This window comes from Eschrichtius robustus, chromosome 4 (assembly GCF_028021215.1).
Source record: "Eschrichtius robustus isolate mEscRob2 chromosome 4, mEscRob2.pri, whole genome shotgun sequence".
Classification (NCBI taxonomy): Eukaryota; Metazoa; Chordata; class Mammalia; order Artiodactyla; family Eschrichtiidae; genus Eschrichtius; species Eschrichtius robustus.
Genome location: NC_090827.1, coordinates 139,331,478 through 139,349,523, shown reverse-complemented (window position 1 = coordinate 139,349,523; position 18,046 = coordinate 139,331,478). Strand labels below are relative to the sequence as shown.

The 18,046-nt window shown below is 34.4% G+C and overlaps 1 protein-coding gene across 2 annotated transcripts in view; it reads right to left on the bottom strand.

Moving 5' to 3' along the window:
* The window catches only part of C4H4orf33 (chromosome 4 C4orf33 homolog), a 42,628-nt gene extending 25,888 nt beyond the window's left edge, over positions 1-16,740 (bottom strand). The window contains exons 1-6 of one of the 2 annotated variants that reach the window (XM_068543445.1): positions 16,639-16,740; positions 11,376-11,565; positions 8,901-8,961; positions 6,464-6,515; positions 6,120-6,319; positions 4,098-4,252 (exon numbers count right to left, since the gene is read on the bottom strand). In XM_068543445.1, coding sequence (XP_068399546.1) covers positions 4,147-4,252; positions 6,120-6,319; positions 6,464-6,515; positions 8,901-8,961; positions 11,376-11,556 — 600 coding nt within the window. In that variant the 5' untranslated portion in view covers positions 11,557-11,565; positions 16,639-16,740 and the 3' untranslated portion in view covers positions 4,098-4,146. Of the gene's footprint in view, positions 1-3,503; positions 4,253-6,119; positions 6,320-6,463; positions 6,516-8,900; positions 8,962-11,375; positions 11,566-16,638 lie in introns of those variants that run through there. The other variant, XM_068543443.1, reaches the window with a different exon arrangement.
* Between the last annotated feature and the right edge of the window lie 1,306 nt (positions 16,741-18,046).

Genomic DNA, 18,046 nt, shown 5'->3' with positions numbered 1-18,046 from the left:
CACATGAGAAAGCACCTGAATAAATACATGCACTGTGTAATCTATTTAAGTGGCGAGAAGAGAGGATCTGCCTGGTAACTATAGTGAACAATTCACAACACAGCAAGGAAATGCATTTATGCATATCTTAAACAAAGAAATGATATTCTTTCATGGTCCTAAAGTGGAAAAACAAATTTGAAACAGCTATTACAAACACCCACTCTCAAATACTAAGTTTCTATAGGGTGCATTGTCTGTCTGTTACTAATGGATAAATTTTCCCTGAACTGCATGTTCCTTTCCAAAGAAAATGTTTACATAATGTGTTTTTGCTTGCTTGGTATTGGAAGAAGGAAAATATTTCTTATCTAGAGAAAAGAAAGTCAAGAGATGTTTTCAAAACATCTAAACAGATAAAAAGAAGATACATAGTAGGTTTCAGATAGCTCACAAAGTGCAACATCCAAATTCAATCTTTTCTATGGTTTTGATTGTATCTAGGATATCTGTGCTTTACTTTGCCCCCATATTATAAAGTTATCATTTACATCTGAACCTGTGACCCACGTACTCCACATTCTCATTAACACTTGGTGTTGTCAGTCATTTCCAATTTTAGCCATCGTGTGAATTTTTAATTTTGGTTATTTAGCGGTATCTTGTTGTGGTTTTAATTTGCATTTCCTTGGTAATAAGGGAAGTTGAGAACCTTTCTACACTTTGTACTTATTGCCCTTTTATATATTTTCCTCTGTGAAGTGTCTGTTCAGGTCTTTTGCTCTTTAATTGGCTTGTCCTTTTATTACTGATTTGTAGGCATCCTTTACATATTCTGAGAAGAGTCCTTTATCAGATATATCTATTTTAAATATTTTATCCCAATCTGTGGCTTGCCTCTTCACTATCTTTTTTTTCTAATTCTTTTTTTAAAATTGAGATATAGTTGATGTACAATATTACATAAGTTTCAGGTGTACAACATAGTAATTCACAATTTTTAAGGTTATATTCCATTTATTGTTATAAAATATTGGCTATATTCCCTGTGTTGAATATATCCTTTTAGCTTATATATTTAATACATAGTAGTTTGTACCTCTTAATCTCCTACCCCTAACTTGATCCTGCCCCTTTCCTCTCCCCACTGGTAACCACTAGTTTGTTCTCTGTATCTGTGAGTCTGTTCATTTTTTGTTACACAGTAAGTCACCTACATACGAATCTTCAAGTTGCAAACTTTCAAAGATGCAAACGTGCCCAGAGAAAGGACGAAGACAGACAGAGGAAGAAGTAAGTGAAGAACTGAAGAGATTCATGATGCAGGACATGGCAAGGGGATTTTCTTTATTTGAGGAGGCACTGTTATTTTTTGAGGCACAGGAACCGAATGTAGAACAGTACATGAAGGTTGCAGCAGCCATTCAGAATGCAGTCCAGTGCTACCGTATCATCTATGGTGAGAAAAAAAGAGCTACTACCCAGACATCACTGGATCATTTTTTCAAGAGGGTAGATAGAATTGAATCCAGCAAGGAACCAGAACCTGTGCCACCACCGTCAGGAGTGAGTGAAATTGCAGCTTGCCCTCCGTCTCCTATTGCTGATGATCCTTCAGCTCTACCATTTCCCACCTCCTCTCCCTCCTCCAGTCAGTAACTCTTCTTGCCTGTTCACTCGATGCCAGCCCCTGTATGTCAGCTGTTGTACTGTACTACTGTACTTTTCAAGGTACTGTACTGTAAGATTAAAAATATTTTCTTTTTGTTTGTTATGTATTATTTGTGTGAAAAGTATTATAAACCTATTACAGTACAGTACTATGTAGCCAATTGTGTTAGTTGGGTACCTAAGCTAACTTCGTTGGATTTATGAACAAATTGGACTTATGAACACACTCTCGGAACAGAATTCGTTCGTACATAGGGGACTTACAGTGTATTCACTAGTTTGTTTTATTTTTTAGATTCCACATATAAGTGATATCATACAGTATTTGTCTTTCTCTGACTTATTTCACTAAGCATAATGCCCTCCAAGTCCAGTCATGTCATTGCAAATGGCAAAATTTCCTTCTTTTTTAAGGCTGAGTAGTATTCAACTGTATATATGTACCACATCTTCTTTATCCATTCATCTGTTGATGGACACTTAGACTGCTTCCATATCTTGGCAACTGTAAATAATGCTGCTATGAACATTGGGGTGCATGTATGTTTTTGAATTAGTGTTTTCATTTTTTTTCAGATATAGATACCCAGGGGTGGAGTTGCTGGACTGCCTCTTTGCTTTCTTGAATGGAAGCTTTTGACAAACAGAAATTTTAAATTTTGATGAAGTTCAATTTCTCATTTTTTTTCTCTTTTAGTTAGTGCTTTTTATGTCCTATTTGAAAAAAATCTTTGTCTACCCTTGAATGTGAAGAGTTTTTCTAGAACTTTTTTCATTTCACCAGTTACATTTAGGTTAATTTTCCTGTAGGTTGTTAGGTAAGTTAATTTCTTTTCATGTTTTTCCAGTTATTCCAACACAATTTGTTGAAAAGACTACCCTTTCTCTTTGTCAAAAATCAATTGACTATATGTAGTTCTTTTTCTGGTTTCTCTATTCTATTCCATTGATATATTTGTCTAAATCTATGCAAGGTCATATTTTCTTCATTATTGAAGCTCAGTAAGTCTTAAAGTCAGGTAGTATAAGTCCTCCAACTTTGTACTTTTTCAAAATTGTTTTGGCTATTTCAGGTCCTTTGCATTTCCATATAAAATTTGAATCAACATGTCAATTTCTACCAAAAAAAAAGCCTTCTGGGTTTTTAAAAATGGGCTTGCGTTGAATCTATAGATCGATTTGTGGAAACAAATTCGGCAGTTTATATTTTCTCTTTATAAAGAAATCTGTAGGTAGCAGTCCAGATATGACATGTTACTCTATTGTGCTGTTTGGAACCCAGGCTCCTTTGTCTTGCTACTGAGCTATTCTTGGGTTGTCTCCTCATTAACACAATGGAGCAAGCATGTTACCTCGGGTATCAATTCTATAATTCAGGAAAAAGGAAGAGGGAAGGCAAAGGACAAAAGGTACATGGCAGCAGAGTCCTTCATCTACGAGGCATCTTTTCTTGACGGCCCATCTAACACTGTATACTTAAATCTCGTTGACCTAAACTGTTCTACAGTGTCATTTCTACCTGCAAAGGAATATGAGTAAATGTAGTTTTTGAGAAAATCCCCTAAAAATTCAAGTTATATAAAACAGTTAGCAAAGAAGAAGAGGAAAAAGTATATCGCTGGGTAGGCAACTAGGTATCTGTATGAGTAAAAAAGGTTCTTCTTCTGCAAGACTGCTAATCTCTGAGTTAAGAATGGTGGTAAAGGACCAGATTTGGTGGAGAAGTTCATAGATAATCTACTAGATGGCTTCAAGCTATGAATTATAACACAAAATTTGAAAATTATGGACCAGGAGTGTTTGATGTTTATAAAATAAAATGAAGACATTTTGACATCTTATTTAACAGCATTAAGAAAATGTCATTTATTTGTAAACGAAAGCAGAATCTGTTGCCCGAATTCAAGACTACTTCATTCCATTTTCTGCTACAGAAGAAAAGTAGTCATAAGACAGGAAATACAGCTAATTAAATAGCACATGTATTTTAACAATGCCGTAACAGATGTGCATCTCCTGTTCAACTGAAATATGTCATTGTTTTCTATTCATTTCAAAAATGGACAGAGGAGTCTGAGTAAAGAATTATTATACATTACTATGGAGTTCAAAAATTTGCAAATAAGATGTTCAGTTGTAAGCTGGCTGAGGTTTAGGGGAGTGGGAAGAGAAATATTGATTTTGGTTGACAGAGTCCAGGATATTTGGGGTGATGGTGCTTCAAGGCAGATGGTAGAACCCCTTGGCATGATGGCTCCTGGACTAAGTGACTCCAAGAAACATTTTCACTTTATAGATAAAATCATACATGAACTTTCTACTTTCTTGTTAATTCATACACAATTTGCCACAGAGATACTATATACTTTCACTGACCTCTATGAAATACTTATTGTTGAAATGTTTTCATGGTATCTTGAAAGAGATTATACTTATTATTAGTTTACCTTAAAAGGTATAGAGAAGAAATGATTGATATGGTCATCTACTATACTCCTACACATCAGGTTTCTCTATTAGCCACAGGTCTGACTCTGGTTGTTTCCACTCTTCTCCAAGCAGTGTGTTAAAATTGAAAGGCTTGAAGTATTCCAGATGATGGCTAAATGAAAAGAAAAAGATGGTTGGAATTGAAATGAATTATGCATTTGTGAAAAAGCTGTCCTGAAGGGCTATTTATTTTGTTATATCTGTTATAGGACATTCCATTTTAAGAATATCACAGGTAAGATGTATTCTACATGTACAATTTTCTCACTCTAGCAATCATTCAACTCTGAAAATATTCACCCATATCTCAAAGCACTCTCCTTTCAGTTCTGCAGATAGCTCCCTCACAGGTGAAGGGAGAAATAAAAACCAACCCTGAAAACCTGACTCATTCCATCTAGCCTTAAACAAATCATATTATACTCTTACAGATGTTTTCATATTCAAACTTTGATGATTTATATCAGTTATGTAAATAACTGTTTTTTTAAAAGTTTCAGCTCAACAGATTAAAGAACAGACTCCTTTGCCAAAGCAAGGCAGGTTTATGTAAAAAAGGGTAAATTCTAGTTCTTTTCTTTCTAGGAAAACCATTTAACCATTAGGAAGCTTTCTATTGTGGTTTAATGAGGAGAGAAAGGTTAGCTAACGTGCTGCAATGGAACTCAGCTCTGTAGGAAATCACTCTGCCCTAGCCAATGGCATAATCATACTTTTACCTAGAGTAAGCCTCCAATAACCTATACATAGGAAGCTTGAATACAGGAATACATTAGCTTGTGAAGAGCCAGAGAAACATGCCATCTTGATATGAGAGCCCTGGGTGAGTTACATCTAGATTCCTGTCCTACTCTGCCCATCTGACCAGGCTGAGCCAGTTTTAGTCAATCCAGATTAAGCAGTTGAGAAAACAACAGTGAAGGATAAGAGAAAGAAAGGGAGAAAGAGGCTTTTCCTAGAAAAGCAAGGGGAAAAGGGGAAAATGCATCTGGCAGAAAAAAGGAATAAGCTAGAAGAGATGAAAAGTCAAGTACAGCGGAGTAAGAGCAAGACAGGAAGGGCAAGGGAGAAGGAGAACAATGCAGCGCTTTCCAAGGGTGAAAAGGCAGCGAAATATGTGTACCAGAGTGCAAAGCCCACTAGGATGTCTCTGTTAGGCTTTTCTAAACACGCAGACTCACAGACTATGTTGGCCACTTGAGTACACTCTATAGCACGGGAATCTCAGCTTGCCCCAGGACAGTGGCTGGCTTTCCTCCCTGAGATGGTAGTGTTTGCAGCGGTCCATGAAACATTCATAAGGCTGGCCAGGGTTACGTGCTCCTTAAGTGACAGCTTCAGGTGCAAAGAGATCAGACTCAAAATGGGAAAGCATAGGAGATCTCCTGGCTTGTATGCCCGCTGTCCAACAGGAGACAGTATTTCTTGCAATAACTCCCTAGGTATAGCTTCCAGGGTCCCCACAGAGAACATTCCTGTTAAAGGGAAATCCCAAAGCTGTGCTGTCTCCATCTATGCTGCCTAGAAATATAGCTGACATTTTTATCCTTATGAGGTTACCAGGAGAAGAGAACTAGAGAGTTGACTTAATGTCAGATTCTCAAGCAGCAGGGGAAAGGATTTATTAACCCTTTGCTCACACCAGGAAACACAGATGCCTCTGGCCATTTAGCTCTGAAAGGGATCATAAATAAACTTACAACCACATTTCTATGCCAGTTGTAGTAATACTCACTAAGCAAGACTTTTCTCACACTGCCATGGAAATCTAAGTGCTCTACTGACAGCAGTGAGACAGACAATGTTTGTCCAAAGTCAGTCTGCCAAATACTCACTGAAGACCATCAGGAAACATAGGACTCTACTTGGTGCTTTTACACGTGTCTTCTTTGACCAAAAAATGTTACTACTACTCTACCAAGAATTAATTTTTAAAAACTCTTATAGTTGGGACATATTTTCATTTATTTTCTACTTACAAATCAGGTTTTTGTCCTTGCTGCAGCTCATGTGGAAGTACAGGGTAAAGAGCTTCATAGCTTCTTTTATCTTTTGATCCATGAATTGCAAATGAATTGAATTTTGTCACATTTGGTGGAAAATAACTCCAAGGAAGATAAGCTCTACCTTCCCATTTTGTCTCTCCTCTGGACGCTTTGAATGATAGATCAAGTTCTTGCTACAGAAACAACATGTGAAACACATAAGATAAATTCATATTTATAATATATTAACATTTAAATATGTATATATTAACATTAAAAAAATATATATATATATCTTATACACTTAAGGATTTTGTCTCATATTTTTATTTACTTACTTTCCACACATTTCTTTTTCCAGAGAGTAAAAGCACCAAATGCTGTCCATGGCTGTCAAAATTAAAATTCTTCATGAGTGTTTGAAACAAACATTATTTTCTTCACTATCCTTCATATCTGCCATGTGTATGCTTGTAACTAAATTTCCAAATAGTTAAAAGATGCAATAAAAATATTGGATAATTACAGGGACAGCCAGCGTGTTCAGTTACTTAAAAATGGCTTCTTTGAGTTTAACACTTTCCAGGCAATTGCCGTCAAATGCATAAAGCTACACATGTTCAGACTCCTTTTTATATTCTTTAAATAGGAAACTATATGAAATACATCAATTGGTTAGATGGTACAAAGTATGCAAAAGGGGTGGGGTATCTGGAGTTCATAATAAAACTCGTTTCAAAAATGAAAGTATCCTAAGGGAAGCTGGCACCAATTTCCAGGTCAAAAGCCAACAAACATATTAAAGGTTATTTCTATAAGAAAACTGTCTTGAAGCTCATTAGGAAGATGGAAGATAAAAATACAGATTGTCTAAAACTACTTAACAGGTTGAAGACTTTAATTTGTAACTATTTTCTCATACAACTGTCCTCGACCTATCTGCCTGCTGTGTTTTCCTGCTTTCAACCATTAGTTCTGACACTGATGTCACATCTTCAAGGAGAAGCACGACATACTCCCAAAAGAAAATTCTAATAAGAGAGCATAATTGGGATTATCCATGTCAGTAAGAATCAAAGGATTTCAAATAGTTACATGAAGCAAATTTACGGTCTCTGGAAAAGACTATATCTAAACATTTTGACACAGATGGTCTGTTGGGAGCTTTTCAGTAAGGATTTCCTTCAAGAAACTAGTCTAACAGAAAACAAGTATTCTTTTCTATTTAAAAGTTCTCTGCTTCTTTTTATTGTTATTATGCAACCTTAAGAATATCCTAAGAACAATAAAAGTTCTTAAAAATTCAAACAAACATATTCAAGTTGCTTTCCTAGAGGTTAACTGTCACAGGAGTTGATTGCCTGAAGCAAAACCATGATTCTTCATTATTAACTGTCCTAATGTATCTAAAAACAAACTTTTAGAATTTATTAATTTTATACATTATGGTTATTGAATAATTTCCTAACAAAAGATAATCTAATTATCTGATGTATTTATCTGATGTATCTTATGCTAAGTCATCACTTTATAAAAATAAACTGATATTATCATCTAAAAATTTAAACTAAGGATGTAACTTTAGAAATCTAGCAGATCCAAGTTCTTGACTATCTTCTAGACAAGTTATAAACCTATTTGCCTTAGCTTCCTTACGTGTATGGTGAAATTTTCTTACCTCACATTACAGTTTATGAGAATTAATCATATTTTTCAATAAAAGATTTTGGCATGTTAGTTGAAGGGTAACAAAGATATATAATTACTCTTCTGAAAAATATAATTGTGAATAGCTATATTTTCCACACTAGCATTAGCAAGAAATCAAAATAAGGGGAAAGAAGATGATATCTAAAATCTCACTGAAATCAATTGTTTGGGACTCTGCTCAGTCTACAAAAGGACAAAGGCTACTAGATAACAGATGCTGAGAAGTATTTAAATGTCATCTTAAATGAGTAATGGAAATATAAAGAAATATTTCATTACTAAATATTAACTTAACATTTCTTATAATTTAGATAACAGGTAGGTATAAATTTACTTTTTGACATCTACAGGAAAAAAACTGCCAACTAGGTAGAGAGTTCCCAAGGATCGGTTAAATTTGTACAAAGACAGTCCAAGGTTAATATTTTTCATAAGTCTAGGAAAAGCCATGTGTGAATTAGTTTTTATCCTTGGCACTGAACATAAAGTGACACAGTATACACTCAGTAAATGAATGATGAATAAAGGAAGGAATACATGAATACATAATTATGTAATATATAAAATTAAAGTTTAATCTAGTTATTAAAAGAATCCCCTAAAAGAAACATTTTCATAAAGTAGTTCAATTCGTTATACCTATATGCCTCCCTTTATTTCTAAATAGCTAATACATAATAATGCAGATTTACAGAGTAAATAATGAATATGCCTCCCTTTATTTCTAAATAGCTAATATATAATAATGCAAATTTACAGAGTAAATAATGAAAGAGTTTTATAATAATTTTTCATTTTGCAAAAATTCCTTCAAATTTATTAGAAAACCAACTACATTAGTGAATTGAAAATAGTATCAACATAATATTTTCAAAACCTTATATATTCTACATTATACATTTACTTGAAAATAAGGAATTATATATAATTCAGATTAATTCAAATTAGCATTCTGACTAGTTAACTAGAATTAGTGAGCTTTTACTATATCCATATGATTTATAATTAGAAAATAATGTGTTCAAAATACGTAGTAGTGAGTTAGAAGAAATATTTTATACTTACGGACAAAGTTCAACTTCTAAATACTGTTCAGTTATGTCATTCAAGAAAAATGCTTCCACAACTTTTGAAAACAGAGATATGACATATTGAGAAACTTAATTTTGCTTTAACAATAAATAATTTGTTTATACCTTTAGAATATAAAGTGAATTAATGCATTATTTTTAATTAAAGCTATATCACCACTAGGAAAAGGGGAAAATAAAATAAACAGACATTGCCTGGAAGAAAAAAATACATAGAAAATAAATCATCATTTTTTCCCCCATATCAGATTGCCATAAAATAAAAATATTAATGAAGCCTAGTGCTGGTGAGGTTGTAAAGAAATGAACATATCACACAGACTCTGAGCTAGTTATCTTCTTCTAGGAATTTATCCTAAGGAAATAATCACACAACTGAAAAAGAAGTAAGATGCTATTCATCAAAGTACAATATTACTCAAAAAGAAATGGTCTAAATTGTTATCTCCTGTTATATAAATAAATATCCTATTATATAGGAGACCTGTTAAATTATGGAATCTGTGTATTCCATGTAATAGAATATAATGCAGTCATTAAAATAAAATATGCAGTTAAATATTTTTTGATATAGGAAGATATCCATGATATTTGCTAAGTAGGCTGCAGAGCAATAACCAAATGCACATGAAACAAAAATGTGCACATATGCCTGTGCCTAGACGCCTGCAAAACAGGCACAAGAATGTTATGGTTGGTTATCTCTGACAGGTGGAATACAGGTGGGTGATTTTTCTTTATAATTTCCTGAAATTTTCTGAGCATGTTTAGTTTAAAAACTGTATAATTATAAAAGTGACACGTTTCTTTTAAATTATTAAAAGAACATAAACATATACGTAAGTAAAAAGTCAAAGTCCTTTTCTTCCCACTTCGCTCTAAAACCTATCAGACTTCTTCTGTCCTTCCATAATCTATTTTACCTGCATAGATTAAAAAAATATATATGGAATCATTTTCTGATTACAACTTGCTTTTTTCACACACACACACACACACACAACTGTACAGCATATAGATACCTAATTCTTTTTAATTACTGCATAGTATTCTTCTATAGAATGTTATGATGTAGTCACATAATTCTTTATTGATAGACATTTAGGTTGTTTCTAGTTTTCCATGTGTTATTTTTATAATAATAAAATATCTAAGATATAGATATAGCCCCATCAACAACTCAGAGTCTTATTGTTCCTTTTAAACTCTTTTACCTATGGCAAAGATGGTAGGATGAAGAAGAGATAATAAATGAGAGAAACATTTAGGAGGTGAAACTGACAGGACTTAACAAATAAATCCAAATATGGAGAGTGAGAGAGAAGGATATCTTGGAAAGATCTCACATTTCTACATTTGGTGATTCGATGTATTATAGTGCTACTGATTGAGATTGGGCAATTAGTGAAAGAAGCAAGCTTATGAGAGAAGTGGATGAGTTGAGTTTAGGGCTTGTTAGGTTTGGTGTCTATAGTACCTCCAGTAGATAACTCACATTAGTGTGTACACCAACAGGAAGCTGGTATACACAAGTTCTGTAACAATAAAAGACAACGTATGTTTAACATATGATAGATTAACACTGACAAAATGCATACTATACAGATGGTATAGAGAAAGTCGATGTTAGTATGGACTAGAAGAGTCATCGAAGGTTTCTCTGAAGAAATGAAACCTGAATTGGACCTTGAACGATGTGCATTAGAGGCAGGGGGACTAGAATGAGAAAAGGTACATGAGTGAGAATATGCACGAATGAGACTATCAGCCTTTTGGAAGTCAAGAACTTTTGGGTTAATTTGATAGCTTGATTCAGGAGTACCCTGGAAGCTTATGGGAAGGGTTTGAACCTTATCTTAGGGACAGTAATGATTTGTAATCTAGGAAATGGCATCATAAAGATTATTTAAGAAAGATAAGTTTGGTAGCTTAATTAGGATTCATTAGAAGGTGATCATACAGCAAACCTGAAACTGGAATTTCATGGCCGGTCTTTTAGCCCTCACTTCGTGTGTGAGATTACTTGCCAGTATAAAATAAAAACTGCATTTCATGTTTAAGTTAATGGTGTTTTCATAATAAGTGAAACATCCCAAAGCTTCCATAAAGAAGGTTTATAAGGTTAAAGTGGCAATTTGAAGATACTTAAAAACAAAACAAATGCTGAACTCTTCTTAGAATAGGTAACAGAAGTAAAGGAAGGAAATATAGCAGCAATTTAAAAATCTGGATTTGTAATTGCCATTTTTCACTGTTCTAGTTATATAGTCGAAGTCACATAGGTAACGTGAAAAAGTCAAGAGTGCGAGATTGGTAGGAAATATCAGAAACTGCACATGTCAGTTGCTCAGGAGCACTCACTTCCTTACAGCAAGATAAAATAATAGTTCTATGAGACGTTATTATAAAAAGATTTATGTCTGCAATAAAATACAGTACTTCCACTTACCTTCATAATCCCACAGTTCATTGAAAGGCTTTCCTGGTTCTCCTAGTGGGGCTGGAGGATCATTGAAAAATGGAGCGCTAACTTCCATCATCACTCCTCTATCACCTGGATTCAGCCTGACAAACACTGGCTCATGCTTCACTGGAAAACCATCCCAAGTGTGTTCAATTTTAAAATCCATTTGAAGACTCTAATGGGACAAAATATTTTTTAAAAAAAACCTCTTTAACAATTTACAGAAGTTTCCTTTAGAAAGAAATGAAATGAAAATTTCAAAGCCAAATTTCAAAGGCAGGAAGGCAGCAGAGTGACAAGAACAAGGTTCTGAGAGTCAAAAGGCCATTTGTGTTATGGTAAATCACGAACATGGAGTTCTATTATAAAATAGGTAGTTGGATCCTAAAAGCTTTAAGACTTTAAGTCTAGATCCACCTCGAGTTACCTACTAAAGAGTGTATCAAAATAGTTTTTAAGAACTGTAATTAAATCCACTGCAAACTGTTCATGTATTTAACAACTTGAAGCACTATGAGTTTATATGCCATCCTTTGTCTTATTGTAAAATGTGCAGATGAATTACTGGATCCCCTGGGAATCAAGATCTTTATAGTAAAATTCAATTTGATTTTTCAAAATCTCTATAAATGAGTGCAAGCATTGCAGTTAACACCTGTTCTTTTGGCTAAAACTCTTTTCTTTTTGGGGTGGGAGTGGAGGGGGCTTCAACCATTTGAAGGCAGGCAGAGTTTAGTATTGCCTTCCCTAGTCTCAGGGTATGGTTTTTCTTAGCCTTTTCAATTTTTGATATTTCAAGTGTTAAATGACCATTTGCTCGGTTAATCCCTTTTCTCCAATTGAAATATGGGAACAAAATCTGTTATCATTTAAACTTTGAAATAGACCAAGTACATCTGATGCAAGCAGTATTTGCATTTTAAATGGTTACTCTAAGGATTAAATGGAAGGACACAGTATTATATTAATAAAATTATGTTTTGTTGAATACTATGGATCAAACATTTTATAAACATTATCTCATTTAATTTCACAAAAACTTGTAGAGGAACTATTATTATCCTCATTACAAACAAAGAAACAGACTTGTCCAAGGTCAAATAGCTAATAAATCAAGAAACTGAACCAATGTCAGCCATGCTTTCCCAGATGAAGACATTTCAGGAATCTGCAAACAGATGAAAACCTTATTTTGGGAATGATGGATTCCCCTAAATTATACTAGGTCCTTACGTCTTGTCCAAAAGATAACCTTGATTGTAAATGATGGTATTTCCAGACTAATTTCACTTATCTGAAGTCACTGAATGCGTTTCCTTGCTTCATGTTATTTTTATTGCAAGTAATAAAGTTTTACATTTTGAATAAATTTATTTCTTAACATTGTTTTTCAGGTTTATTGAGGTATAATTGACAAAAATTATATATATTTAAGGTATACAATGTGATGGCTTCATAAAAATATACTTGAATAAATTTATTTCAACAAATATGTATTGAATACCTACTATGTGCCCAGCACTGGGAGATCCAAATATGTAAGTTCTGTGTCACATACAGAATCCAAGATCTCCAAAAACCTTTTTGTAAAGTATGTAGCTTTTCTCAGTTTTCACTATACGCTAAGAAATTTTAATAACTTCTAAAATTAAAAAATAGTGCTGGTATTGCAACCCATTTGCAACTAACAGCATTTCAGAAGAGGATATGTTCAGCAATTTATATTCTTCATCACTGAAATAAGCTCAGTGAGTGATAAGACTGTATAAACTGATTCTGACTTATGTGGAATTGAGTCCTGATTTGCCTGGAATAAAATACCTCAATAATAAATTTATTTTCTTTAGTTGAAATATCAAGGCACATTCCCCAAAATAAATATATCACCCTCTACTACAAATTTTGGTACGTAAGTACCCTCTTGCAGCATGTAGGAAGGAATAAGAATAAATCAAGATGTTAGAAATGCTGATTAAATCTGATTCTGGCACCAATATGCTATGCTCCTAACTTAGGGCTTGACAATTCTTGACAACCCTGGGAAAATATAGCTCAGCGACTAGGAAGTTTTGGTTGATTCACTAATTCTCCATGCAACCAGCATATCCACAAAAAAATGCTGCACACATTAAAGGGATCCCTATCCTAATCAGTGGGTTTCCACCACGGAATTTTCAACTCCCAGTTCTTTTAGGCCATCATCTCTATGTCTAAATGGAATTAAACCATATGCAGTGATGTGCTCCTAAAAATGGCCTGTCACTTCCATGCACACATGGTGGGTCATGGTCAGAGTATGGCTTCAAATTACTTCAAAATGTAATCTTAACTGGAAGATAAGAAGAGATAAATGATAAAAGCAGAGCTACTCTTGTTGGCAGTATAAGGTACTGAAAACCTAAGTCTTTCTACTGGTTCTTTCTGCCTTTTCTCCTAAGATTTATTTGAATATTGTCTGGAAATTACTGCAAGAAATATCAGCTAGACTTCCACTAGTAGGGAAGAGTGCCATGGCTGACATGCCCAAGGGTAGAATACAATTTTGGCTTTTTGCATAAAATGACCTTAGTTTCTTATCAGAACAACAAATTTATTAATTTGCTTAAAGAACACTCACGTCAATCTAAGCATGCATAATATAACAAAATCAACCTAAAAATTATAGGCCTGCTCACTAGTTTACAATCTAATTTAAAGATAACATGGACCCAGACAGAGACAATTGATTTTCAGCTCCCTGGGGACACTTAGGATTGTGGAGGCTTAACCCCCACTACCTTTCCATTTTCATTGTTTGCACACGTGCTCATATGAAGTAGAGACAATTCGTTTATTAATGTCTTTCACAACCTGGGCTAGTGGGCATCCATGCAGCATTCCATTCCCTGTCACTCTCTATTGCCCATACACTGCTGTTTTGACTCACAGCACTTACCCTACATGACATATTGTACTTGTTTTATTTTCTCCCCATCCCTAGCTAGAATGCCTGTAAGTAACAGGAACTTATTATTTATTTGTGGAGTGAATAACTGTTCTAGTCTCTGGATCTAAAATTTCATGATTCTAAGATTTTATGCAGGAGAAATCAACTGTTAGTGGTATCACTATCTCTTTCAACACTATATACTAGAACAATGGCAAATAACTAACTAAGATAAGACATCATATCTAGAAACTTCCTTTCAAATTAGTTTATCAAAGGTTTATTAGCTACTCACTTTGTTTCGGGCACCATAGCAGGTGCTGGAGAAATAAAGTGTAAGAAAGTCTATGGGGAGTTGGGGATGATTCTCACGTAGCTAATCAACCAGGACTCATGTCCTAACCGACCAGATCCATTAGCAGTTGGTTCATTTTCCACTCCAATTTAATAAAGTTGGATCCCTACACCAAACTAAGCTTTAAATGAATCAAAGATATAAACATAAAAATCAAACCAAATAAAATCAAGAAAGTAAAAATCGGGAGGTTGTTTTTAAAAGATGATCTTAGAGCAGAAAAAGCCTTTTAAGATATAATCCCAAACCCAGAAGACATAAAAAAAAAAAACAACAAAAAACAGTGATACATTTGGCTATATAAACATTTTTTAAAAAAAGCAAAAATCTGCCTTCCTCCACCAAAAAAACCCCATTACAAAATCAAAGACAGTTTGGGAAAAAATACCTGCAACTCATAGTTCAGACAAATAACTAAATTCTTTAATGTTTAAAGGGCTCCTAGAAATCAATAATGAAGAGACCATCCCAACAGAAAAATGGGTAAAGGTATGAATAGCCAGCTCACAGAAAGAAAATGCAAAATGTTCGGTCTCATTAATAATGATAGAAATGCAAATTAAACAACAATAAATTACTATTTTTCCCTTAGATTGTCAAGAACCAGAAAGTTTGATAAAATGCTGTGATAATGAGGACGCTGAGAAACAATCAATATATTGCTGTTGGGGCATAACTGGCACAGACTCTGTCAAGAGCAATCCCTCAATATCTATCAAAATAAAAAATGCAAATGACCTCTGACTCAACAATTCTAGTTCTAGGAGTTATTACACCTGTACATATTCAAAATGACATAAGTTATAAAGATATCTACTGTAATATTGTTTAGAATAACAAAATATTGTAAGCAACTTAAATACCTATCAGTAGAGAACTAGTAAATTATGCTATATCTTACAAGGAAATACCACACAGCAGTTAAAAAGTGAGGCAGCTCTATATATACAACTGAAATATATTAGGTGAAAAAAGCAAGATGCAAAAAGTATACGTTTACTTAATAAAAAGGAAGACTATTTGCATATATGCTTGTGAATGCATATACTATCTCAGGAAGCATATACAAGAAACCAGTGTAGCAGTGGTTGCCTCTTTGGAGGGGATTATCTGCCTGAGAAAGCTGAGGAAGCAAGATTTACTTTCAACTGTATCCGTTTTTTTTTTTTTAAATCTATTTGAATTTTATACTATGATAGACATGCACTTATTCAAAAATAAATTATTAAAAATGTTTTAAAGTCTAATTTTAAGCTGAATCTCTGAAACAGTACAGTGACGACCTCTTCTCTCCCTTACGTTATAAATGCTGAACATTTCTAAAAAGTCAGAATGAATATTAGGAATATTATTAAATGAATATATTCATTCAAGGTGAACACCATTCTATTATACAATTTTTACGTTGGCTGTGTAAACTTTCTTAAAAAGAATGTTTATTAATCTGTATTTTTTCCACATTTTAACTTCTATTCTTCAAATTATTCTTTCATTAAAAAAAGTCGAAAATAATTATTTTCATGCTTTACTTGTACTATGGGAAGACCTTTAAAAGGAAATGAAGGAAGAGAAAGGAGACGTAACCCCGGAGCATTAAGAGCCCAGAGAGGAAAAAAAAAAAAAAATTCCACAAAGGTTCAAAGAAGGAAGTTATGGAAAATGTGTTTTCTCAACTGAACGTTTTGTGAGGAAAATTTCCAAATCTTCTACTCACTAACTTTTTTTTTCAGTTTTCTACAAAAATGATTTTTTTTCAGTTTGCATCTTCCCCGCCCCCACTCCCCATCTCCCGCGTCCATTTCCGAGAGAAACGGAGAAAGGAGGAAGTCAGCCCGAAAGTGGGTGGAAACTGTGCCGCCAGGAGAAGCAGCTGAAAAATAAGTTGCAAGAGAAAAAGCCAACAAGACTAGGAGAAGGTGGGAGGAACGACAGAGTGGAGAAAGCATTGACAAGGAGGGAACACAGACCGGGAGTCTCTTCTCGGGCCGACACTCGCTCGCTCCCTGCGGCCGAGGTCAAAGGACCTGCGGCTCCGCCCCGCTGCCCGCACGCTCTGGGGGAGGGACTTGGCGGACTGAAGCACGGACACCTGTTGAAGGACCACCGCTGGTCCTTAAAGTCTGAAGACTTAAAAGTCTGAAGACTTTTAATCGTTCCACAGAAGTTTGAGCGGTTTCCTAGAGGAAGAAGGAAGGGTTACTCAGCAATATTTAAAATTGTTGCACAATTTAAAAATCAACTGTAAATCATAAGATTACAATAGAACACGTCCGGCAATAATTCACTTAATGTAACTAAAGGCTAACTGGCTATATAAACAAAAATTGTAAATTATATTACACTAGCTGTAAATAATATTATCCTAGCTGTAAATTATATTATACTACTGGGAGGTATAAACATAGTGGTCAACGTTCTAACATTGGCACCAGACTGCCTGGGTTCAAATCGAAATTCAGGCACTTTCCAACTGTGATCATCAGCAAATTATTGTAAAAGGGATTTAAAAATAGCAACTACCTTACAAGGTTTTGTGAGGATTAAATGAGTTAATATACATATAAAGTATTTAGAACAGTGCCTAGGGCATAGTAAGTACTTTAAAAAGATTATTATTATTAAAGTATATAGGTTTGCCTAAAGAAAACATTTTTCTGTTCAAATCATTAAAATTACCTGTTTCTGAGGTGGTTTTCTTATAGAAAACTAGACTCTCAGACAGGATAGTCTGACCCTTGAGATCATGGAATATGGTTAAGTGCTCTAGAGATATGGTTCTGGTTGCTTCAGTCTTAACTATCCTAGCAGTTTCAGCATCTATCAGCCTATTTTCTTTTTTTAATAGATCTTTATTGGAGTATAATTGCTTCACAGTACTGTGTTAGTTTCTGTTGTACACCAAAGTGAATCAGTCATATGCATACATATGTCCCCATGTCCCCTCCTTCTTGAGCCTCCCTACCATCCTCCTTATCCCATACCTCTAGGTCATCGCAAAGCACGGAGCTGACCTCCCTGTGCTATGCTGCTGCTTCCCACTAGCTAACTATTTTACATTCAGTAGTGTACATATGTCAATGCTACTCTCACTTCACCCCAGCTTCCCCCTCCCACCCCGTGTCCTCAAGTCCATTCTCTATGTCTACAGCTTTATTCCTGCCCTGCAACTAGGTTCATCAGTACCATTTTTTTTTTAAGATTCCATATATATGTGTTAGCATATGGTATTTGTTTTCCTCTTTCTGACTTACTTCACTCTGTATGACAGACTCTAGGTCCACCCACCTCACTACCAATAACTCAATTTTGTTTCTTTTTATGGCTGAGTAATATTCCATTGTATATATGTGCCACATCTTCTTTATCCATTCAGCT